Source organism: Brassica napus, chromosome A2 (genome assembly GCF_020379485.1).
Source record: "Brassica napus cultivar Da-Ae chromosome A2, Da-Ae, whole genome shotgun sequence".
In the NCBI taxonomy this organism is placed as follows: domain Eukaryota; kingdom Viridiplantae; phylum Streptophyta; class Magnoliopsida; order Brassicales; family Brassicaceae; genus Brassica; species Brassica napus.
Window position 1 is genome coordinate 22,173,862 of NC_063435.1, and position 24,982 is coordinate 22,198,843.

Genomic DNA, 24,982 nt, shown 5'->3' on the forward strand with positions numbered 1-24,982 from the left:
GCTTGGTAATAACGGTGTTGACGTTGGTCACAACATGGTAGCGGTTTGTTGTAGTTTTGACCATACGGAAATTGTGAATCAGTTTGAAATTATATATTTCATACCATTCACCTTCCTTGACAATGATTTTGTTTGATTCCATGCATTCATCATGAAATGTTCCTTGAATTTTACTACCCTATATAAACAAATACATCCTAATGTTAGTTATGGCCTCAAGAAAAGATATACAATTTATGAGAAAAAAACACAAACCATCTCATCCACAACTAACAGCTCTGTCTCTGAAGTTGTGGTCCTCCATTTGCTAATAACTTGAACACGAATAGCAGGTTTCTTAATCTCATACTGCAGTTTTGACAGTAAGGTAAAAGCAGACATAATTAAAAGAGGTTAATATAGAAGACTTTGTGTGTGTTTTTGGTGCACTGACATGGACGTATATATATATAGGTCTTAGAGTAATTAGGGTTCACATCTAGTTTAATAACGTGCATGGCAAAGAAAGAATAGATTTAAACCTAGATGTATAGGTAATAAAATATTTGTAAGCTTGTTTACGACAGTGATAAATATTTTTTTTACCTTTGCGAAAACTCGGTGGTACACAGGAAATCTAAAACATTAGATATGTTTGCAATTAAATGCCACGGAATTGTTAGAGCAACGGCACTGTAGATATTATGCTACGTATCGAAAGTGAATAAAGAAGCGTGTTAGAATCATTATTGGAGATTTCCTTAAGCGTGTAAGTACACTACAAAGTACTCTTTATATGTTAAACACAATTTCTATAGTATTTAATGATTATATAGTTATGGAAAAGTATCTATAATCTCGCATTCATTATTATTCCAGTATATTTTTAAAAGGCTCTCATATACCTTGATGGACCAAGCGACTTCGTGCGCACATCTAATTCGATACAGAAATACCTTGGACCTTTATTTAAAGTTGGACGGGACCTTATTAGTACTCCGTAGTTATTGGATTTTAGTTTTTTTTTTAAATGTGGCCCACTTTTGTTTGCCGTCTTATGTACATTCTGGACATTTTTTCTTATTGTAAACGGTTTCTACGATTATATATATCATCTGACTACAAAGAAATGACGAACTTGGATATTAAATGCAGTATGCTCTAATACTCATAATTAGCTGCTCCATAAATAATTTATAACTACGTGCAACTATAGTAGATGGGTTGGACAAAACGTAAACAATGTTATGTACTATTTAGCCTTTATGTTTCTAATATTAATTTCTAAAATAATAGTGATGCTCAATACCAATAATCAAGTTATATAGATTCTTGCCAGTTAAACATGACATATGCATTCTAGGTAGAATGAGTTGTTTTACTACTATACTAACCAAATTTTTTATAAATAATGACAGCCCTAACACGAACATGTCGTTGAACATCAACAAAGGAAGAAAAAGCATTCAAATGGATCTGCGTTTCCACATTGCAGTGACGGAAAATATTATACCGAATAGGTCAGTTCACAATAACACAAAATAGTTCTAATACAAAGTAGATCAATGTTTGACTTTGGTTTAGGTTTTCTAGCATTTAGGTTTACTCGTTGTAGCCTAGCCTTAGTGAACCCCGGATTAAGTCTCCGCTTGCTTACTGATGTTTGTTAAGCTATATACCTGCTTGAAAAAAGAGCAATGCATTTGTTGTTATCTTATGTCAAAAGAATTAGTTTTTCAGTTAGTCAAAATAATAGTTTCTAAACAATCCGTTACGGTGTACAAATTTATATTTTATACGTCTGTTAAAATATAAGATAGTCGAGCAAAATGTAGATGTCATACCTCAATGAGATCACTCCTTCACGAAATCGACATTCTCTTTAAAACCTACCATGTAGACAACACAACATGTAACCGCAACTACTAAACGCACAATTACAGTATAATTTATGTGATAAGAAAGCATATATGTTTACCAACCAAAGCTATGCCAAGTATGTCGAAATATTGTCAAATCATTGCTCATTGTCAAACAAATTCTGGAAAACTTCTTTATAGACAACATTCATGGTACTATTCTCCTGTTTTCCATCCTTGTCGGTTATCAGAATCTTTAATCCTTTCCTTGACTTCACCCGAGACACAGCGACATACAACTGTCCATGGGAAAACACCGATTTGGGTAGATACAACCCTACGTTTGATAATGTTTGACCCTGGCTCTTGTTGATTGTCATCGCAAACGCAACCTTTAATGGGAATTGCCTACGCCGCATTTTAAATGGAAGCTTTGTATCAGATGGCGTAATTAACATTCGATGTAACCATACGATCTCACCGACTCTAGTTCCTGTAATCACTTTCGCCTGTAGAATATGATTTGCCAGCTGGGTTATCTGTAAACGCGTTCCATTGCACAAACCCTCTTCCGGATCGATATTTCTTAATATCATAACAGGGGTTCCAACTCTCAGTCTAAGAGTATGGTTTGGTAACCCTGAAGTTTTTATACTATTGAGGAATTCCGGAGAGAAAATAGAATCATCTTGCGATTTCGTATCAGTTGGATCGATACTGTCAGAACTTAAGTATATCTTCTCCTCACCTATAACGAAAAACACATTTTTAAAATATTTCTTTTGCTTACGAACTGCTAAGTATTAATTGAAAATTGCGGTTAATATATAGTACAACTTGACGCACCTGTTAGCTGATCAAGCATGTAGTTGTTTATCACCTCAACATCTGCATTTGTTGGACACAAAATAGCTCTTTCTTGAAAGAATATTGGATCTCTAGAATCTTTGAAAGTGTTTCCATATACTTCTGAAACAATAGCACGAATTGGATCATTAGCCTCTTTAATCAATAGATCTTTCGGAATATCAATCAGAACTTCTCCACTATTTGGTTCATTGATTCTTCCATCTCCCAAAGCCAATATCCAGTCTGAGAATTCTTTAATCTCTTCAGCTTCGCGAATATTTGTTTCTGCTAACAACCTCATATTTTTTGACAGTTGAAGAACTTTGCAATGCTTCCACAAGTATGAATAATTAAGCGTCGCCATTACAATGTCCGCCCTATTTCCCCTTGGAATAACTGGTAATATCTGTCTGAAGTCCCCTCCAAAAACGACAACTTTTCCGCCATAAGGTGTTCCATCTGCAGTCTTCATAATATAACCCAAACTCCGATCTAGTGCTTCAAAGCAGTGTCTACTCATCATAGGTGCCTCATCCCATATAATTAAAGAAGATTTTTCTATTACCTCGGCTTGATCACTGCCTGGTTGAATATTGCAAGTGGAGGATTCATCTGGATTGATAGGAATTCCGAACCGTGAATGAGCTGTTCTCCCACCAGGTAGTAGTAAAGAGGCAATGCCGCTGGATGCCACATTAAGTACAACATCACCTTTAGATCGTATAGCAGCTGACAAAATATTCCACATGAATGTTTTTCCTGTTCCTCCAAATCCATAAACAAAAAAAACTCCACCTTTTTTGTTTATAACTGCAGATATTATCTCCTCGTACACTGATCTTTGCTCATCTGTCATCTGCGGAAGCCATTCAGCGTGTTTAACACGCAACTCATCTCTTGGATAGTTGAGCTCATCCTGTAACAACTGATTCTCGCAGAGGGAATTACAGTTATACACTGGCTTTGGCATTGTTGTCCATTTATCCAAAGAAGTATTCTTCTGACGTAGAATAGTTTCAATCATAATCAAAGTTGAATTAAGAATCTCTTCTTCGGTCAAAATCAGACCTACAAAAACAAAATTACGATTTTTTTTTACTTAAAGTAAATTAACGCTCCTTACCATATGGACGTATACATTAACAATCAATCAGTATATACCTGGATTACGTCGTTTTTTTCGCTCCATATAAAGCACATCTTCAGACAAAATATCTTTAGTTTCTTCCCAAACTAATTTAGGCATAGACAAACTATCCGATATCAACATCTTAGCAAACAGTTTGCGCGCATATCCACTTGATGCCCAGAAACTACACTCTTTCAAACCTTCAATATATTCTTTGTCATCATCCAAAAGTCCAAGGTCGAAACATGCATCCTCATAACTCGGGTGAATAACACCATTGACAGTTCTGATATCTGCATAGCACGTTGGGCCTTTTACCTTATTTATCAAAACCCTTAGATAATATTGCGGACCTGAACCTGGGGATACCGGCGCCAATCTACCTATCGCAAAACCTTTCTTCCGTGGGTTCCATTCTTTCTGTTTTGCGTCGTAAACAAATCTTGTTGGCATTTGCGCATATGTCAGTTCTCTCGCCTCGGGGTACTTGATACAACATTCAAACCAAGCTAAGAACATTGTCTTGCATAAAAAACTGCGTTCCATAACACTTGAAACCGTATCACCCTCCCTGTATATAACCGGTTGTTCGCCTTCTAAATGGAATGTAAGCTTCTCCACGGGTGTAGATCGGTAATGCGTTGGAAAAGCCAGTATTCTCCACGTTGCTTCGCAAGAAGAAATATACCTGGAATGGATTATATAGTTGTTGTTAACAGTACAACATAGCTAAAAAAACCGTTACCCAAGTAAAGCTCTTTTATATATACCTGGCCTCAAAGTACTTTTTAATTTCATCAACTTGTGGTTCAACGTTTTCTGAGGCGTTCGTAGTGACAGAGGCTGCTGTGACCCCAGATGCATCAGTATTCCCTTCAGCTGCAGACTCAGTTGTCGATTTTTGAGTTATTGTTGCGGTGACACGATCTTGGCCCTTGTTGATGTACTTAAATAAATATTTTATAGATCTTGACTGATTACACCACTCCACGTTGATGTGTGCATTGTAGCTAAGTAAGAGTTCCTTGTTATAGGGGACTACAAACCTGTTGTCACATTTAATTCCCTTCTTCTCAATGAAAGCTCCATTGTCCCTTCTTCGATACACGGGGTACCCTTGAGCATCTACTGTCGTTGTCTCTACAAAATTCCATGGAAAAAACTTGCTACATCGTCCATCTACCATACATGGAGATCCTCTGTTCACAACACCACATGGCCCATGAATCATCATGTTTTTCACAACTTCATATAATCTCGGTTCAGACTCTTTATCAGGGATTTCAGCAGAAATTATACGATCTATATCTTCCGCTCCCGGTAGCTTGTGCAACGCATCCATAAATAGCAGAATATGCGCATGTGGAAGGCCTCGTTTTTGAAACTCGACTGTGTAGATTGCTGTGAGTAATACACTGAATAAGTTAGGTATTATAAAACGACATCACAACCTATCTTTAAAATTCACAATACACACAAAGTATATACATACCAGCAACAGTTTTCCCAAGCAGATATTTCTTTGTAAGATCGTCCATTAACCTATCCAACTTAATCTTGAAGAGTCGACAACACAGTTCGGGTCTGTCCTCAGCCTTTAGATTAAACTTCTGCATATACCTTTCCAGCTCAGGCCATTTTGGATTACACGTGAATGTAATAAATAGAGAGGGAAATCCAAAGTATTTGCAAATCGTCATGGCATCTAAATACATTTGATGCATATATCGAGGACCCCCAGTGAAAGAAGCTGGTAAGATAATGCGGTTTCCCTCAATAGACACATTCGAATGACCCTCATTTGCAGCAGCAACAAACTTACTGAACTTTAGCGTCCTTAGTTTTGCCTGGTTTTTTCTGATGAATCGAAGACGGTGGCTTTCAATCATAGTATATGCATCAACCAGAAATTGTTGCAGTAGACGTCGGCTGAGAAGAAGAACATGCGATCCAACTTTGCGAATCATAATCCGATAGGAAAAAAATTCCCTCATGCTTATATTAGGTTTCTTGTTTTTAGTTATTCCTGTGAAACCATTTTTTATTCCTAGACGAAAACCGTCCTCACCGTAAGGGAAAATAAGAGGATATTGCATAGGTAGATAGCAAGGATGCAACTCATTTATCCTCTTAAGTTTCCCAGACGTTTTCTCTAGAATAATATCACGCTTGTCCATATTCTCCCGAAAATCACCAACAACCAACGCAGCTACTTCCGAAGCTGTGGGTAGATTGGTAACACGTCCATCTTGTAAACGCGTATGGAGCAAGACCAAAGACAGTGTTTCCGTATCGTCTGCGTCATTAAATCTATCCATAACATTCCGAAAAGACTTCACATGAACATTGCATGCCCTCAACATTTCCATAATTTCCTTTACCAGATCCGCCCTAATTTTGCTTTTCTCTTTGTTCCCACTGCAACATACAAAATTGAACCAGAAACACCATAAGTGATAGGGTAGTATGAAGAAAGGGAAATAGTTCTATCGACCTTATTACCTCAATGCAGACAATCGATTTTGAACTTCATTCTCTGTATCATGGATATATAACTGAGAAAACTTTGCCGTCTCGTTAGGTTTTGGCTTCACACTTCCAATTAAATGATAATTCTCCCCATGCATCTTAAAAACTTTTGGACCCTTTCCCGTGTTAATAGAATTATCTATTTTCCCTCCTAGTGATGTAAAGGAAAACATCATGTTTAAGGGTCTTATATTGTCCCGATAATGTTTGCTGATAACATCATCATTAGTAAGCAGCCTTAAAAGCAGTTCCGGTGGTTCTTTAAGAACAGGAAGCTTTATTTTGCCTCTCATACAACACATGGTGAATACTGGATTTCTTGTCTTCCTGCCCTTCCCTATTCGTTCGTTAAACCAAAATAGCGCTCCACAGTATGCACATTTGTTGGTCAAATCTCCGTCATCTTTATACTCTGCCAGTCAATTACTTGTTATGATGAATTCAACAGGGTCTTATATAGTTTGTCATATACTGTTGGGTTATTTTAAACGTATGTATCATTTTACCTTCTTCTTTTCTGGTAGGCGGTCCAGACACTGAAGTTATGGCATTACTCTGGGTATTCCCCCCAAATGAATTTGAAAAACATTCGGACACCTTGTTAATATATAACTGACGTTGCTGCCTCTGGGCGAGAGTACCATTTTCGTCAATGTCTGAATCAGAGTTCAAATCATCTGCATCATTGCTAGAACAGTCCCAGTACTCATCACCCGAATCTACACACAAAGAATAAAATAAAGGTGGTTTACTTTTCGCTTCAAAATTAACAACCAACATAATGAAAAGACAGCATATAATAAAGTATTACCTTCTTCATCACTCTCATCTACTGTAGTAAAAGTTTCCACCTCCGGGGCTGTCTGACAACTTACATCAACTTCGGGTGCGAATGACTTATCTAAAGGCTGGGTAGGATCACAGTCGATAACTAAACCAGTATCATGTCTTCGTATCGATGACAATGTAGAAGACCAAGTTATAAAATCTGGATCCTTTACAGGCTGAGATATGGTTACGCTGTTATTTTTAGATACGTTAAGCAGAGTATCTGGTTTCATTATCTCTTGCCCTTTCGACTTTTTCTTGACTGGACAATCCAAATCCGTCCCTGTAACGTAACGCAAATATCCGTTGAAATATGCGCAGAATGTAAAATATATTCTTAGTCATAGTTTTCTTAAAACAAATAAGAAGCATATAATCAAAACTACCTCTGCTGTTCTGATTCGCATTATCAACGCCCGGGGATACACATATGGAGTCCCTTCGACTCAATTTTCTCTTTTGCCCCACTTGAACTGGCCGTTGATTAGTGCCATCTCTATTAGAAGTTCCCAAAACATTTGTTATGTCATTAAAGATAGTGGATCTTGAATTGGTCTCCCGGTTATTCTGTCGGAGGTCCTCCTTTTGTGTGACAACTTCGCCTTAGTTAATAATATGAAACATGCATGAGTATGTCTGTTAAGAAACATCTATGTTTGAATAATATTATCATTTTTGTTATCACTATCACTTTCCTAAATGACTTCACATCACATACATTAGAAAACAAAACAATTATATTAACGAAAAAGAAGGTCTCGATCAAATAAAATGAAAACACTTACTCGGAGTTTCGCAATTCCACACAGAGTTTCTCTGTCTCCTGTCCATTGACATTAACATGTTCAATGTGACTAACCTTAACAATATGGCCGATTATATCTGCATATAAACGATTCGGTTTGTTTTGTAAGATCTAATAAGTGGTGCAATAAAGAGTACATTTTTATAAAAGACACTAACCAATTAAATAATCCGGATTTAGACTCCCGTCAAGCACTTCGTTGTACTTCACGGGTTGGAATCCGCAAAGATCCCCCGGCAGTTGTTCACTGGGTAGGACACGGGTTTTGGATAGGAAACTAATCCGGTAAGGATGCGTTGTTGTTCTATACGAACCAACAGAATGCACCAAGGAGAAATTGATGAACATGTTTGAGTGTCCTTCTTTCAGGAAGGGATCGTATTTAGCCACCAACTCCTTCTTCACTGAAGCATGAATTTTATTTCCCTGTGTATAAAACGGAGAAAGAATTATGTCAAGAGATGCATGCATATCCCCTATAATAGTACATGGGAAATGTTTTAAGAAAAACATCCAAACCTTAACATCGCACAGAACCATATCAATGGTCTCACCACCACCACCAGTTGTTTGTTTCCACAATCGAATAACCTTCACCTTGATCGTCCAGCTGGTTTTGAACGGTTTCAAATCGACAATAGAAGTTACAGATGCCATATTTTGGGAATCGATTGTTTGTTCTTATTGGCAGCGTCGCAATATGATGTGCTCAACCAAAGGTGAAAACCGAGCTTTTTTTATAGTAATATATTTTAGGTTAAATGTGTCGATGATTAAGAAAAAATCAAATATTGCACTTATTAAACATTAACTAAATTCCCAAAAAAAAATTGGAATGTTTTACCTTGGTGAGAACGTTTTCCATTTTACTTAGGGACTTGCCGTCATAGATTTTTTTAGAACCCTCTAGCAAGTAAAAATATCTTTTCTACGAATTAAAGGAAATTATAACGACTTCTTAGGAAAGAGCATACCAGTATTATTATTATTTTTTTGTAAAAAAGCCATAAAAATCATACCATTATTATTACATATTTAGTTTTCCGTATGTGCTCCAATCTATATTTAATCAAGCCTTGGGGATTAAGTTTTACCATATTCAATTTATTTTTCCATTTCCTTATAATCCAGAAGTGTGCATGCCAAGTTTATTCAACTTTCGACGCTATACCATGTCAAAATCCCGGTTTGCGAGAATTCAAATAATACTCATACCGACTGTTTTATTTCACATATGGTTCGGTTCTAATTAAAATTATAAACCGGCCACCAGCTTTACCTTGATCAAAACTCTGTTATTTACAGAACACTATTGACATTACTTCTATGGTTTCTTAGCAACGTGTTAATTTGATTGTGTACTTTTAATTATAAACAGATACATGATCACTTAATCCCAACGTCTGAATTAGACACGATAGATGACGCCATGGCAACCAACTTTCGACAGTTCTATGGTCTACGCTAATTATTGTTCATGACGTCTTCTTATGAAACAATTCTGAGTAATAAAGGCTTCACAACATACGGATTACTTTCGATATACGTGGCCACGCGACAGTATCCACTTTACTGTATGATCTTTTTTTTATTAGGATGAAACGCTTCGTTTATACAGTGTTTGATCGTTTTTAAATTATGTGTTTCTTTCGTTATAATACATGAGCCCTTTTTTAAAAATATCGATGGATATGGTCACATTCTCTAGCATTTAATCATGGACTCACCAATTTCTCAATTGATTATGCAGCTGACACGTCACCTTATTTAACATCCTAATTGATTGACACCTAAGATGGGCTATTTTTTAATTAATACAAAATTGAGGTTATAATTTTTCAAATGTTCCTCAATTAATATATAAGGGATTAAACTCTGATATCATTTGAATGGGAAGAAACAAAACAAAACAAAATAAGTAAATTACAAAACGTAGGAAAATACAAGTTCCAGTTTAACATCAAAAGGATTTTTTTTTTTTTTTTGGCTTGCTTCTAATGTGTATATACCTGATGAAAAAACAGAAACATTGCTGCTGCTTCACCTTTGGTGATTACAAAATGCTCCTTGTTTCTCTTTTCCAGTCCCAAAGCCATGATCTTCATTCCCCTCCCCTGCCTGTTTTGTCTTGAAATTTCCCTCACGGCTTGTGTAATTTGAAACCAAAAACTCTTGGAACATAGTTTTGTGTTGCCTTTGGTGGCTTGAGATTCCCATAAGTCATCAAGAACAGATGTGGAAACGTTGTCCCAAAGTAAGCCCCATCAATGTCTATTCATTATTTTAAGGAAAACCCAACAAAGATCAACAACTGCTGCACATACACAAACTCAAAAAAAAGATGATTGCTTATGCACAAGAATCAAACATCAGACATCTATATCGGTATGTTTTCAGAACCTGCATTTATAGATTTGTATCAGGATTGAAGAAGTGAAAGTGTGGGGAAAAAAAAAGGATACTGCCTTGATACTTTGATCGGGGGTAGTAAATGTCTTGGCATTTAGGGCAATATATCTTCACCGTGCTTGATCGAGGCAAATCCGATTGACCAACAGGAAGACAAGGTTGTCCACAGCAATAAACTCTAGGACACCTTCCAAAGTCGTAGTTTTTGTATTTATCTAACTGTAAGGATAAAAACCAATACATGAATCTTTTATGTGATGTTTAAAATAAGCAAATGGAGTACAAAAAGGTTTCTTCTTGTTACTACCATTGCAGCCAACCCTTTGGTTGTCAAAATGTAGCGAGCGTGAATAAGTCCATAAAGCATCTCAGCAGCTGACTCGATCAACTCATTCTGTTCCTCTGTAAACATCTCTCCTGTTGTTACCGACCCAATCCCAAATCATACATTCACGAGAACATAAACCTAAAGGGGAACCAAGCATTTTAACTTACCATGAGAAGATTCAACATCCAAAATCAAATCAAGAGCGTACTCGTAGTACGGGACTACACTGCTGAGTCCACACAAGTTGAAGTCATCTTGGATGTAATCATCATCAACCTCACAGAAGAACTCGTTCCCCTTAAGATTGCAGAACCAAGATACCCATGAGGTGTCTGAACCACTGACATCAGATTCTTCTTCACTGTCTGTGTCTGATTCATCTACCACCAATAAAGTAACAGGACAAGCACACAAACAGTTTCATCAGTTACAGCTAATGAACACAAGTGAAACAACCAAATATCTCTACAATAAACAATAAGGCGTTTTGTTTGATTCAGTTATTTAAAAGCGTTTTGCTTAATTCATAATTAGATTACCAAATAATAACATTCATTGATTCCCAGATCAGGAGACACATATCTTATTCGAAGTTAAGTCTCCGAGAAAAACGAAACTAACCGTCTGAAACGTTATTCTTGGAGAGCGAAGCAGAATGCGAATCTCTATGGTCATGCGGTTGCTTCACGGAGTGCGCCGACGCCGTAACGGTTCCTTTTCCTTTGCCGTTAACTTGAAGAGACGTGGACGGAGAAGGCCGTTCAACAGCTTGGTTGATCCGTTTGCGATCCACAACCTCCGGTCTCGAACCAACCGTCCCTCTCTCTCTATACATGCTTGGAAAAATCTCTAACGAATCTTTCTCTATATATAAAACTTTCAGATGCAGCTATTGTACAACTTCACCGGCGATTCATGCCTGGTTAAAATTGAGCTCTAGGGTTTTGAAATGAAAGCTTTTTCTTTCTTCCTTTCTTTTCTCGAATCTTTGTTGTATTTTTCTGTTTCGCAAGTTGTCCTCTGTTTGGTACAGAGAAATATTTTTTTTCTACCAAATTTAACCGTTGGATTTGTGAAAAACTGAAAACAAATACTTCTTTAAAAGAGGGGTAAAATAGGAAATAGATGAATAAAGTTTTATTATATTCCTGGAGACGAGGGGGAGGAAGTGGAGCGGTGAATCGGCAGCCACTCAGAGAGAAAGTGGATACATGGAGTTCAAGTCGATCCACCATCTTCTGGTTCACCACGTGGCACTTCTTTACACGACGCTCGTAAACTACTCTCCGTGGCCCACATATATGTTTTTGCGTTTGCAATTTTTTTTAAGAAAAAAGACATAAGTAAAGAACAAAACAAATTCGGCGAGAACATCTAAATTATCTTTTACCAGAAGAATATTCAATTTCTATCATTCGGTCACTTTCTCTAAAGAATCAGTCCATCAATTTACCATTCTACTCTTCCACTATATATTCTTTTGTGATGAACAAAAACACTATCAACTTTTTATTACATTTATTTTCATGGGAATCTCAAGCCTGCATCTTCACATTGACTAAAAACACACACTCAATTCAAACAAAATACTTCTTGACCAACGAAAAAAAAAACAGTAAAGTCTATACATAGAGAGATTTGAAGTCAATCTCTCAACAAAAACCACACACCCAAATGTTATTGTCCGTGGTTGGACTTTTTCCTAACCTTGCCTATCAAAGACGAAACCACTCTCTTTATCATAAGATACTGATACTGTCGCTATCTAATACCAACAATCAGTATTTTCTTCGATAAAGAAAGAGAGAGGAGAGATCACATCTTACAAAGAGCAAGTGTCCATTAGTCATCACCAAAGTACTTCTCTTCAGCGTCAAGGCCAACCTCTCGTAGCCAATGATCATCAAGATTCTCGTCATTGTCTATCTTTGTGTAATCCAAATGCTCATGATCTTCTCCTGATAAGAACTTCTGCTGCATGATTGATGTGAACTGATCCATCATCTCTTGCATCTCCTCCGGCGGTAAACCTGTTCCCTGCTTGTTCTCCGCTCTACCAGCCTGAAAATAATCGAAGGAGCTAAAATGTAAAAGAGGGTTTTGCACCACAATTGAATAAACCCAACATACACAGCAAGAAACAAGTTACCTCCGCAAGGCTTGAGCTGGCTACTATCGGCTTTTCCTCCTCTTCTTCTTCGTCTTCTGTTTCCACTTCCTCTTGTTCTGATTCCTCTTCTGACTCCTCCATCTTCTCATTACCAACCCAATCACACTCAGCAACACCTAACCTCTGCTGCTCTTCTCTAATCCTAGAAACCAACGCAGCCTCCTCTGCCCGTCTCATCAACGTCTCTGACCAACGTTCTCCAGGCCTAGCCATGTTCCTACCCATCGAATCCTGAAACTTCCCAACATATTCGTGGTGTAGATACGGCTCTCTGTCCCTCATAGCATCCTCAGAGAAATACTGTCCTTCTGATACAAGCTTGTTCAAGTAAGCCAGTCTCCTATTCCTCACAGCTACGGATCTCGATTTCAGCTCCTCTGAGGTTGGACTTATTTTCTTCCTCAGGTTCTTCAAGTGCCAATCAACCTCGTAGTCATGCTTCAAAGCATCAAACGCTAGCAATTCGTCAACACTAAGCTGCGTTCCATAACGCTCTGAAATCAAATCAAAAAGGATAAAACTCAGGCAATTCATCTAAGTTCAACTGTGATCTACAAACGCTCTGAACAAAAGCAAACAACCAAAACTGCATTAGGGTTTATTCAGTCTAAAATCGCGTAACGAAGTCGACAATGATATTTCAAGGACGATGAATACATACGATTCCGCATCTATATGAAGAAGTTCGTGTTGCAATCGAGGGTTTACCAAGGAAAACGGCGGGATCACGACGGAGAAGGTCTAGGAGGATGGATTTGCGTTGGTCGGAAGATGCAGTGGTTGATTGGACGGCACGTGGGAAGTATAGGCCTTCGAGAGTGGAAAGCCTCGCCGCGATATCTTCAGCCGCCGCGTCTTTCATATTCTTCTCTCCCGTTACGGTTGCTTCTCCTCTCCACCGGAATCTACCTATAACCTGTAATTTTCGCACTCAAGTGCTGGCTGGTCTCCTGAGAAGACTTTGGCGGTGATAATTTGGTACCTAAAAGATTAGGCCCGTTGGGCTTCCTCGCTCTTACCTCGTTTCTGTATCACGAATTTTATTTTTCGATGGTTATCACTTATCACTAGGTGGATGGATCTATCTATCTATAGATTCTATACTAAGTAAATTTTCAGAATCGAGCTATCACTTTAAAAATTAGACTGGTTAATATTGTTGTTATCCTTAATAAATTTTTATATATAATAATTTAATTAAAAACGAATTTTATATTAATAATATTAAATTTCTAAAAAGATAATTCTCATATATTTTTGTTGTTATCTTGAAATAATATTTTATATTTCTAAAAAATAGGATAATACTTATATATTGTGTTGTTATCTTTAAATAATATTTTTATCATAAAAATTAAGATATAAAACAATATATAATCTATACTATTATTTGCGAATTAAAATTTTCGCATTCGAGCTCTCACGTTAAAAGTTAGAGCGGTTAATATATATATTAACTTTAATGAATAGTTATAATTATATAAATACTTATTTTCATAATTATTGTTAACAAAACATAATTTAACTATGTATAATTGATTACATGTTATTTTGATAGGTATTTAGTGGGCAACTTGATAATTACACGTTATACTAAATAAGATAAAGAGTTCTACTAATTCAAAACAGTAAAATAAACAAAGGTAAAACCCTAATCTAGCCGCCCAGTGTGTATCAGTGATTTCGGATCCCCTTTACGTTGCATCTCCCTCACCTTATATAGCTAACCTCATGCTCTCCCGTGACCTATTTTGCATCGTCTTCGTGGGCTCCTAACTCGCTGGGCCGAGAAGCTCATGCTGTCTCGGGGAGCCGTTAAGTCGGGGACACTTAGCCGAGGAGTCGACCGAAAGCTCTCCCATATTACGCCGAGAGACACGCGCTTCGAGCCATCACGCCGAGCCATCGTTGCGTCCTGAGTGGGCTGGGCCGTCTGTTCTTCGGGCCTTGAGGGATGGTCGAATTCACCCTCTACAGTAAGTCCCCCCAGTTCATCGAGATGAACGTCCTGTTGAACTTGATGAATTTAGAAGGTTAATGGTTTGGAAGAACAGACGGGTCGTCCTGAAGGTATGTTATCAGATCGGGCATCGCGAGGCACCGTTAAGTATTTTCGCTTTGTCGGGAGGTTTAATCAAATCTTAGCCAAACCGGTTTTGGTCTGGTTAGATCCGATTCTACCCCAACCGTTGGTTTGACTTGGAGTTGAAGCCGGTTATTTCGGGAAGTCGAAACGACGTTTCGATTTCTTAGGCGGCTAAATATTGTTCCTAGGCCCACGTAGGCCCATGTAGATCAAATGATGACACTCAGGAAAACCCCATCTCTCCCTTTCTTCTCCTCTTCTATTCTCTTCTCTCTCCGCTTATCCAGGTATCCTCTTGTCTGTTCCTCTTCCTGACTCGCTCCATCTTGCCTCATTACCAAACCCCTCGACACTCACTCAGCAGACAACCAACCAACCTTGCTGCTCTTCTCTAATCCTAGAACCAACGCAGCGTCCTCTGCCCGTCTCATCAACGTCTCTGACCAACGTTCTCCTCCAGGCCTACCTTTCCTACCCATCGAATCCTGAAACTTCCCCAACATATTCGTGGTGTAGATACGGCTCTCTGTCCCTCATAGCATCCTCAGAGAAATACTGTCCTTCTGATACAAGCTTGTTCAAGTAAGCCAGTCTCCTATTCCTCACAGCTACGGATCTCGATTTCAGCTCCTCTGAGGTTGGACTTAGTTTTTTCTTCCTCAGGTTCTTCAAGTGCCAATCACCTCGTAGTCATGCTTCAAAGCATCAAACGCTAGCATTCGTCAACACTAAGCTGCGTTCCATAACGCTCTGAAATCAAATCAAAAGGATAAACTCAGGCAATTCATCTAAGTTCAACTGTGATCTACAAACGCTCTGAACAAAAGCAAACCCAAAACTGCATTAGGGTTTATTCAGTCTAAATCGGTAACGAAGTCGACAATGATATTTCAAGGACGATGAATACATACGATTCCGCATCTATATGAAGAAGTTCGTGTTGCAAAATCGAGTGTTACCAAGGAAACGGCGGGATCACGACGAGAAGGTCTAGGAGGATGGATTTGCGTTGGTCGGAAGATGCAGTGGTTGATTGGACGGCACGTGGGAGTATAAGGCCTTCGAGAGTGGAAAGCCTCGCCGCGATATCTTCAGCCGCCCGCGTCTTTCATATTCTTCTCTCCCGTTACGGTTGCTTCTCTCCTCTCCACCGGAATCTACCTAGACCTGTAATTTTTCGCACTCCAATTGCTGGCTGGTCTCCTGAGAAGACTTGGCGGTGATAATTTGGTACCTAAAAGATTAGGCCCGTTGGGCTTCCTCGCTCTTACCTCGTTTCTGTATCACGAATTTTATTTTTCGATGGTTATCACTTATCACTAGGTGGATGGATCTATCTATCTATAGATTCTATACTAAGTAAATTTTCAGAATCGAGCTATCACTTTAAAAATTAGACTGGTTAATATTGTTGTTATCCTTAATAAATTTTTATATATAATAATTTAATTAAAACGAATTTTATATTAATAATATTAAATTTCTAAAAAGATAATTCCATATATTTTTTGTTGTTATCTTGAAATAATTTTATTTTCTAAAAAATAGGATAATACTATATATTGTTTTGTTATCTTTAATAATATTTTTATCATAAAAATTAAGATATAAAACAATATAAATCTATACTATTATTTGCGAATTAAAATTTTTTCGCATTCGAGCTCTCACGTTAAAAGTTAGAGCGGTTAATATATATATTAACTTTAATGAATAGTTATAATTATATAAATACTTATTTTCATAATTATTGTTAACAAAACATAATTTAACTATGTATAATTGATTACATGTTATTTTGATAGGTATTTAGTGGGCAACTTGATAATTACACGTTATACTAAATAAGAAAAGAGTTCTACTAATTCAAACCAAAAATAAAAGGGGAAATTTTTACAACTACCCACATTTCATAGTACCACACTTTTTAATGTTTCACTAACCATTTTTACCCCTCATTTTTATGAAAGTAAAATAATTATACCCTAGGGTTAACTAATCTAGACTTAGTTTAGATGTTGAGGGGGTAGAGTAGAGTTTTTGAAATGTGAAATTTTAATTCTAATAAATATATATATTAAAAAATATATAAAAAATTTAAAAATAGTTTCAAACATAATTTTCGTTTTCAAAATAAAATTTGAAAAAAAATAAAAAGAAATTCGAAAAAAAATTCAAAAAAAAAAATTTCTATAAAAAAGTTCGAATTTGAAAAAGTATAATTCAAAAACATAAATTTCTTTTTTTTTTATAATTTTTTCATAATTTTTTTATTTAAATAATGATTTATTATATATAAATAAAACCAGGGCATAAGAGTCTTTTCCACTTAGCAAAGAAGTTATTTTGAATGTCTCATAAGTGGTAGTAAAAATGAAAAGTGGTACCAAGAAAGTGGTAAACATGTAATTTTCCCTAAAATAAACCTGTAAAATTAAATTTATCAGATAAATATGTGTTTATATTTATCAATTAAACTAAAGAAATCTAACCTTCTCAATTTACTTATGTTTTTCAGTTTGGTGGGAAGTTATCCGTAAACAGAAAGGGAAAGAGGTCGCGATTTTTCTCGTATTTATTTGGTTTGTGTTTTCAATTCGAAGATTTCGAACGCGTTCATACGCATGTTGCTGGTTCGAAGTCTAGATAATCTCGAGGAGATGGATCTGATCCGGCAAGTCGTCGACGACTTCCCCTACGTCGCCATGGACACCGAGTTTCCCGGAATCGTCGTCAAAAACTCGGAACGATGCAAAAGTGGTAAACATGTTTTTAAAATAAACCTGTAATTAAATTAATGATAAATATGTGTTTTATTTATCAATTAAACTAAAGAAATATTAACCTTATCTCAATTTATTATGTTTTTCCCCAAAAAAAAAGTTATCCTAAAATTTTAGTTTTAAATTTATTTATTTTTCTTTGTATTTATTTTGGTTTTGTGTTTTCAATTTGTTTTTGATAGTTTCATGCATGTTGCTGGTTCGAAGAGGTAAAAATAATTGAAAGAGAATGTTCATTGCGTAAATGATTGATAGAAAGGTAAAAATAACTGAAATCAGAAAGTTTATCTTTTTATGTTGCGATAGGTTTTTATAGTTTTTTAGATTCCATTGATATTCAAGAAGATGAAAATTTGACCCCAAAAAAAAAAGCAAACGAAAATTGTGACTAAAAATATAAAAATAATTTAGCATGATAGTTTTTTAAATTTATAGTCATATATTAATATGTATTTGTAAAATGATCATGTCCGCATGTGCGGGCCAAACACCTAGTTAAATATTAATGAAGAAAAAATATTTGTAATCGAACTCTCACGTTAAAAGTTAGACTGGTTAATGTCGTTGTTACCCTTAGTAAATTTTTATATATGATAATTTAATTAAAAACGAATTTTATATTAATAATATTAAATTTCTAAAAAGAAAATTCTCATACATTTTGTTGTTATCTTGAAATAATATTTTATATTTCTAAAAAATAAGATAATACTTATATATTGTGTTGTTATCTTTAAATATTATTTTTATTATAAAATTAAGATATAAACCAATATATAATTAAATATTAATGAAGAAAAAACATTTGTATAAAAATATAGTCTAAAACATTTCTAATATATGAGTGTTTTGAAAATTCAACACAATAATTAGTATATATTTTTTAAAGAAATTTTTTGTCATATATAAATTATTTTATGTTTGGTATAAACTTGTTAAAAATATAAATAATAACTTAACATAATGTTTTTGAATCAACAAAATATAAAACAATAAATATCTATAAGAAGATTATGCCCACATATGCGGGAAAGACACCTAGTTTATCAGTAAAACATAACATATTTAGCATTACAAAATTTTATTTTTTGATTGTTATTGGTAGTTCTGAATCGTTTATGTGTGAGAAGATTCGCTTCTTCGAAAGCTTGTTTCCGTTGGTGATATGAACCCATGAGGACTGTCATCTTGAGAACATGGCTTTCTTGTTAAGAATTGCTTTTACCAAAAAAAAAAAAAAAAAAAGAATTACATTGTCCGCTCGATTATCTTTATGTGCAGTGACCAACAAATTTGTATTGCCCAAATAAGAGAAATGCTTTCGGCTTGGCTTCTTTTATTAAATGTCGTCCTTTAAATTGAGAGTGCATTACCCATTAAGACACATTTTCACTTTCTTTACACTAGAAGGCACATCTTGCCTGTGGGGGACACTTTCACAGACTCCAAGAGACTATCTGGACAAAATTGCCCTCCTGTCAAGCCAAAAGAAAGTAACAAGTACGGTTGGAGTTTGTTGATAATTAAGATGACTAGTTAGGAACTTAGGATTATAGTTAGCCTAAGGAGACAATCGTTGGGTTTGTTTAACTTTTTGAAAAGGCAATACATAGATTCAACGAGGAAAAAAAAATAGTGTAGTTAGCTATTTTTTAGGTCATTACTTTATATTCCCTTGTTTTTATATTAGTTTTTTCTCAAAATTTAAGATATATTAAAAATATATATATTGTTATAATAAATTATATATTTTTTGCTCTATATTTTAACATCCATTTTCATATATATATTTAACCTTTATACAAAATAAATATGTGGACATGGATGAAAAGTATGAACGAACAAAACGTGGACATATATAAAGAGAAAACAATGACGAAGATGTAGATTTGGAAGTGAAATGCTTAGTCCTTGGTAAACTCATAACAGGTAGCCAAGTTGATACCTAAAATAAGCAAAAAAAAAAAAAAGAGCTCATGTATGGATAGTATGATAAATATTAATAGTGTGGATATGGATGGAAAACTAGAGACGAACGAGTTGTGGATATCAGATTTGTGGAGACATATTTTGTTATTTTAATGAGTATGTTAGTCCTTTGTGTCATAAACGAGTTGTAGATATCAGATTTATGGACATATATCTTGCTATTTTAGTGAGTAAATTAGCATTTTTGTGTTGGTTTTGTCCTTCGATAAGAGAGCTGTGTTCATGATTTCGTGGATAAAGTTTTTAAAAAAAATTGAATGATGATGATAACTAATTTAATCAATTTAAAGAAGAAACAAAAAAACAAAATCTGAGTGTTTGTGACTGATATTTTACTGTTTTAATGAGTTTTATCGTTTTTTTAGCTTATTATATTATTTTAGGATGTATTTAGAAGTTTTGTATGTATATATTTATTCATTTGCATTTGACTTGTTATAGAAAAAAATACTGAGAGAAAGGGTAGAAACGACAAATAACACAACAAATGTGTGTTTCAGGCAAGATGTGCCTTTTCATGTAATTCAAAAGTCAAAATGTATCCTAAAGTGTAAATTTTTCTTAAATTGACCCATTCCACATTCTCAAAATGCCACATTACATGTGCATGTCCTTTTTAATCATCCAGTCCATTGTTAAATCCTAAAATTCACTCAGAAATACGATATGTTTCGATGATTTGTTAAACAAGTTATCTAAAATGAAAAGTTTGAGCTATGATCAACTATTGAAAATGGATGTTTTATTAATGATAATATTGAGAGTAAACTATGAATACAAAGGATATCTCAAAACAAGAGAGTATAAATGTATTGAGTCTACAGTTTAACTATAGAGAGAATCCGGTCCCCTGTCCTTGACATGTCCTTCTTCTTTTGTGGGTCACTGGTGACGTCTCGTAACGGTGGCCTGATCTCCAGCGCCGATCAGTCGACTTTATGGTGGTCTTTAAGGCCTTCAATGTCTTTACGTTATGTTTTGACTCACCGACCTCAATGTGTTAAGACTCTTTAAGCCAGAGTGGGCCTTAACCTTCGTGGGTCTATGGTTCATTCTTGGGCTTTGATGGTACTTGACTTAGGCCTTACTATGTTTGGTATAAGTTCTCGGACGGGGTCTAGAGCGGGGTGAAACCTGGCTCCAATAATGGACCCACGGAGCCCAACGTATCACAGGTCGCCAGGTATTGAATCCGATTTGAATGACGTATTTGAGACCGTTTGTCTGTTTGATTCGAGATTCTGGTTTGGCGAATTAATTATCGGATTTGATTGAAGGTTGTAATCATTGTCTTTCCCTCTCAATTTGGAAAGCGAATCGTCTAAAAGGTTGTAATCATTGTCTTTCCCTCTCAATTTTTAGGGTATAAAAATCTTGTTCCTTCCCTATTTCTTATTACTGTCTATCTCAAGAGAAGTGAAAGGTTTTATTCTCTCATTTATTTTTTCTGTTTATTCACAAGTTATCTGAAACATCAGGCTTGTTTTCTTTGCCTTGTTAGTATTTGATTTCCCGTCTGCGTTTGATGTTCGGATCGTTCTTTACTGTTCTGGTTAGTTCGATTTTAGGGTTTATTCTCGATAGTTTGTTCTGTTGATGCTTGTTTGCATTTGTTTTGCAGTGTGAAATTGTGAATCCGTCTCTCTCTGTGCTCATCTATCTTATAAGTTTGTCTTCTGGCTTGGGTGATGATCTTTGTGTCTCTCTTTTTGATTTCAGAATTTTATATCTGATTTATTGGTCGGTTAGTTTCATTTTTTCCAAGATGTCTTTATAGATAATCTTGACCAAGCTTCCAGTATCAATTAACGACCTGGTTATCTCGCAGTCCGATAATATTATCTCAATTACTAATGCTTCATTGTGTGGCCAATCCAAGTTCATCGTTTCTTGCTCTTCAAAATATATTATCTTATCGTCTTCTATCATCTCTCTAGCCTTGGTAGATATGAAATTAACATGTCTACCGTAGCCTTTGAGTGATCTTATGAAGTTGTCGCATAAGGGGTTTCATTCTATTATTATGTTGACCCTTTTCCTTGAAGCTGGTGGTCATGGTGCTTCCTAGTTCTGGCTCCTCTTGGTCCCTCTTGCTGGTATCTTCTTTGGATTCTTTTTCTTCTTTTGCTTTCTTCATATCTTCCCCGAACTGAGTCAGTCCTTCCTCATAGAACTTGTTGAAAAGATAGCTTTTGAATCCATGGCATTCTTGAGTGGTGTGTCCTCTTCGGTGTGATAATTGCACAACCTGTCTGGATTTTCTATGTTATTGTCTTTTTGTTCCATGTGTTTGGCTACCGCTGGTTTATCTTCGGTTTGGATTTTCTCTTTACTCGTTGTGGGATTTATCATCCTCGCTCACCTTAAAGGATCGATCTTGGGGGTTTCCATCTCTTCTTGGTCCATGTCCTCTAGGTCAATCATTGTTGTCTTCGTGACTCATGTCTCTAGGTTGTAACATCGATACATGCTTTCAACAAAGGCTTTCTTTTCTTCCTCCATTTTCATATATCTTGAGGCTCGATGGAGAGCGTCCTCCAAGGTTGTGGGGTTGTTCATTTGGATTTCTTCACGAAAACGTGAATCGTGCCATAGCATTCCGCAATGTTGATATTCCCATGCCGTCAGTTACAACAATGTTGGAGAGGACGGTTTTCAATATACGGATGAAAGAATTTTCTCTCTGAGACATGGTTTATAGATCGGTGTCTAAAGCTCTTTTATCTATGAACATAGAGTATTTCTTCATGAACGCGATCAAGAGTTGGTTAAAATTGTTGATGGTGTTGGCTTCTAGTCGAAAACCAATTGAGAGCGGCTCCTACCAGATTTTCTACAAAAATTGGGTAGTATCATGTACGTTATGCATCGTTGAAACGAGTTCGTCCCATTGTGATGCAAAAGGCCGTCATGTGAGCTCGGGGATCGTTTTTCCTTCGTAAAGTGAGATCTTAAGTTTGACGTTTTTGATGGGAGTGCTGGTGATTTGACCCGTGAACGGCGTTTTCTGGGTTTCTTGGTATCGTGCTAAGTTACGCCTTATATCTCTGATCTCTCCTTCCGGGTTTGTTTCTTCTTCGTTAGGATCATCCATTGTTACTGTCCGGTCCATTGATTCTTGTGGAGGTCACGTTTCTTTCAAGAGATGTGTTCTGTAGAATTCTTGGTAACTAGGTCAGTAGCTCATTGATCCGAGCTTGTTGCTCCGCTTGGGTTTGAACGACCTGCGCATGCTCCAACCGTTGTAGGATTTTCTGACCTATAGTATCCTGCTTGTAGAACCTAAAATCTACACTAAGTATTTGATAGTGATCGGGAGTTCAATCTAGGAAAGAAATAACGTGGGCAGCGATATCCTAAAAACACAACGATATAATCAGGTATGAGTCGTCGAAAATGGACTATATTCGTAGGTCGAATATCATAGAGATATCGGGAGAAGGAAGGATCGTGACTGAACTCGGAATCGAGCTGCCTACGTACCCGTCAAGGGATCAAGTCTAAACGTAGGTTGGTTATCATCGCCTCAAAGGAGATGTCGGTTTAATCGGTCTTGAGAGAGACGTCGAGCTTGTCGGTTCCTACCTCAAACGAGAGGTCAAGAGGTCGGGTTCGTAGGTTCTCGTCTTGGGGTAGACTTCGTTTGCGAACAAAAATAGCCAATCACGGAGCTTGGATTGGCCGACTACGTCTTGTATCGTATTTTGTGCATAGAGTTCTCGTCATGGTCGTGATTTTTCTATGAAGTGACGATGGGAGTATTTGTAATCTTGAGCTCGTGACTGGGCGAACTCCCCTTTGACACGCATAAGCCTTCCTCCATTAATAATGTGATTATCAGGCACTTATGTGTGATCGTGGGCTCTCTCCTGGTCCCAAAAGTCCATTCCCTTTCATGGGTGGTGTCTTTGTCTTTTATAGGAAATCATGATCGTTGCTTCATCCGTCATTTAGTTACACGTGCCCCTAAGGTCTTGCTTTGACTTCCTCATCTTTAGGGAAGTTTGGTTTGTTCAAGGATCTTGCACGTGCAAATTAAGCTTCAAGGGAGGCCTATTACACTTTAGGAGGACTATATTTGACTTAGTAACATCCTCCTAAGCTTCACGTGTAAATTAAGTGGTCTTTTTCTAATAATCTGCAAGGGAGGCCTATTACACGTATTGGACCTCGAGACCAAAGTGGGCTGACTTGGGCCATACTCAGTAATATCGTTAATAGCGTAACTCTTTCGGTGGGAGAGATTTAATGTGAAATCTTGGTCCAACATTTTTCCCTCAGTCCTTCAAGTGAGGTGACGAGGTTGGAGGACGGAGAAGTTAATACCAATATGATTCCAAGTCGTTTTCCTGTAGACCGTTTGCGAAATCATTTGCCTTTTGGTAGCGGGATCAGATCTTACAAGAGAATTTGCGTCGATCTTGTTTTTTTATCGTGATCGAAATAGTCATTGTATCCGAGCCACCAGATGCATTGAAGCTCGTTTGATGATCTCGTGATCAATGTTGTTTATGTTTGTGGGTCAAAACAAGAGTTTGAGGTCGCCTGTTGTAAATGTCGCGCCATGGATGAGAGTTGAATCGAGCTCGAGGTTTCGTAAATATGGGCCGAGCTTGTCACAGAGTTGCTGGTTTGAGAAGTGTTGAAAGTTACTTTGGTCTCTCATGGTATAATCGACGAGCAGTTTAGTGGAGTTCGTTTTTGTTTATTAGCTTTTGATGTGAATCTGGTAGTTTATTTTACGTCGATTCAGATTTATGTAAATATTTTTGTGTTTGTGTAAAGGTGTTGGAAATGTATATATAGTCTCAACAAATCATTAAGTCAATGCAAAATGATTGGCTACACGTAGAGAGAAAACCTTTATTTTGGTTCAGCTACAGGAGCGATTTATATCACTCGTCCTCGAGATGTTTTGCGAGATGGAAGCTGATCAGGAATCCAACTCGCGGACCAGTGATGGCCTTAAAGACATTTCTAAACTAAGAAAGATTGAAGCTTTAACAGCGGCCGTACTCATAACCGCATCAGGTCTCCAAGGTGAACAGCCTCTGGTCGATGGAAAGGCAAGGGAAGTCGGCAAAATGGATCCGTAACTTCGGGAAAAGGATTGGCTCTGAGGGCTGGGCTCGGGGGTCCCAGTTCCGAACCCGTCGACTATTGGCGGGCTGCTTGAGCTGCTAACGTGGCGAGAGCGGACCGCCTCGTGTCGGCCGGGGGATGGACTGGGAACGGCTCT

The 24,982-nt window shown here is 36.7% G+C and overlaps 3 protein-coding genes and 1 pseudogene across 4 annotated transcripts; all 4 read right to left on the reverse strand.

Annotated features, from left to right (window-relative positions):
* Positions 1-1,996: 1,996 nt before the first annotated feature.
* LOC125584625 lies at positions 1,997-8,635 on the reverse strand. The gene is made up of 12 exons (XM_048753266.1): positions 8,498-8,635; positions 8,137-8,404; positions 7,959-8,055; positions 7,560-7,669; positions 7,157-7,456; positions 6,852-7,064; positions 6,319-6,757; positions 5,309-6,234; positions 4,587-5,217; positions 3,849-4,504; positions 2,685-3,755; positions 1,997-2,586 (listed from the first exon to the last, which is right to left on the reverse strand). The coding sequence occupies exons 1-12, from the start codon at positions 8,633-8,635 to the stop codon at positions 1,997-1,999; spliced, it is 5,439 nt and encodes a 1,812-aa protein (XP_048609223.1).
* Positions 8,636-9,844: 1,209 nt separating this feature from the next.
* Positions 9,845-11,791, reverse strand: LOC106413504 (casein kinase II subunit beta-1). 2 transcript variants are annotated; one of them, XM_048758393.1, is made up of 5 exons: positions 11,337-11,791; positions 10,883-11,095; positions 10,695-10,804; positions 10,441-10,606; positions 9,845-10,249 (listed from the first exon to the last, which is right to left on the reverse strand). In XM_048758393.1, exons 1-5 carry the CDS (start codon positions 11,548-11,550, stop codon positions 10,119-10,121), a joined length of 834 nt encoding a protein of 277 aa, XP_048614350.1. In that variant the 5' UTR covers positions 11,551-11,791; the 3' UTR covers positions 9,845-10,118. The 2 variants fall into 2 exon arrangements, with proteins under 2 accessions (XP_048614350.1, XP_048614357.1); XM_048758400.1 differs by having other exon boundaries at positions 10,695-10,789; positions 11,337-11,788.
* A 457-nt stretch (positions 11,792-12,248) lies between these two features.
* LOC106400552 (coiled-coil domain-containing protein 97) lies at positions 12,249-13,857 on the reverse strand. Its single transcript, XM_013840904.3, has 3 exons — positions 13,594-13,857; positions 12,865-13,379; positions 12,249-12,776 (listed from the first exon to the last, which is right to left on the reverse strand). The coding sequence occupies exons 1-3, from the start codon at positions 13,745-13,747 to the stop codon at positions 12,558-12,560; spliced, it is 888 nt and encodes a 295-aa protein (XP_013696358.2). The 5' UTR covers positions 13,748-13,857; the 3' UTR covers positions 12,249-12,557.
* A 757-nt stretch (positions 13,858-14,614) lies between these two features.
* LOC125584641 lies at positions 14,615-22,837 on the reverse strand (annotated as a pseudogene).
* Positions 22,838-24,982: the final 2,145 nt, after the last annotated feature.

What these genes read in the sequence shown, in the direction of transcription:
- LOC106400552 (XM_013840904.3), bottom strand. Translation starts at nt 13,747, where the DNA reads ATGAAAGACGCGGCGGCTGAAGATATCGCGGCGAGGCTTTCCACTCTC. An exon ending in TGATCCCGCCGTTTTCCTTG is followed by an intron (nt 13,380 to 13,593) that starts GTAAACCCTCGA and finishes ATTTGATTTCAG; the next exon opens with AGCGTTATGGAACGCAGCTT. An exon ending in CCAGCTCAAGCCTTGCGGAG is followed by an intron (nt 12,777 to 12,864) that starts GTAACTTGTTTC and finishes GATTATTTTCAG; the next exon opens with GCTGGTAGAGCGGAGAACAA.
- LOC106413504 (XM_048758393.1), bottom strand. Translation starts at nt 11,550, where the DNA reads ATGTATAGAGAGAGAGGGACGGTTGGTTCGAGACCGGAGGTTGTGGAT. An exon ending in CAAGAATAACGTTTCAGACG is followed by an intron (nt 11,096 to 11,336) that starts GTTAGTTTCGTT and finishes TATTGGTGGTAG; the next exon opens with ATGAATCAGACACAGACAGT. An exon ending in CCGATCAAAGTATCAAGGCA is followed by an intron (nt 10,250 to 10,440) that starts GTATCCTTTTTT and finishes AATAATGAATAG; the next exon opens with ACATTGATGGGGCTTACTTT.
- LOC125584625 (XM_048753266.1), bottom strand. Translation starts at nt 8,635, where the DNA reads ATGGCATCTGTAACTTCTATTGTCGATTTGAAACCGTTCAAAACCAGC. An exon ending in GCCTACCAGAAAAGAAGAAG is followed by an intron (nt 6,758 to 6,851) that starts GTAAAATGATAC and finishes ATTGACTGGCAG; the next exon opens with AGTATAAAGATGACGGAGAT. An exon ending in AATCGATTGTCTGCATTGAG is followed by an intron (nt 6,235 to 6,318) that starts GTAATAAGGTCG and finishes TGTATGTTGCAG; the next exon opens with TGGGAACAAAGAGAAAAGCA.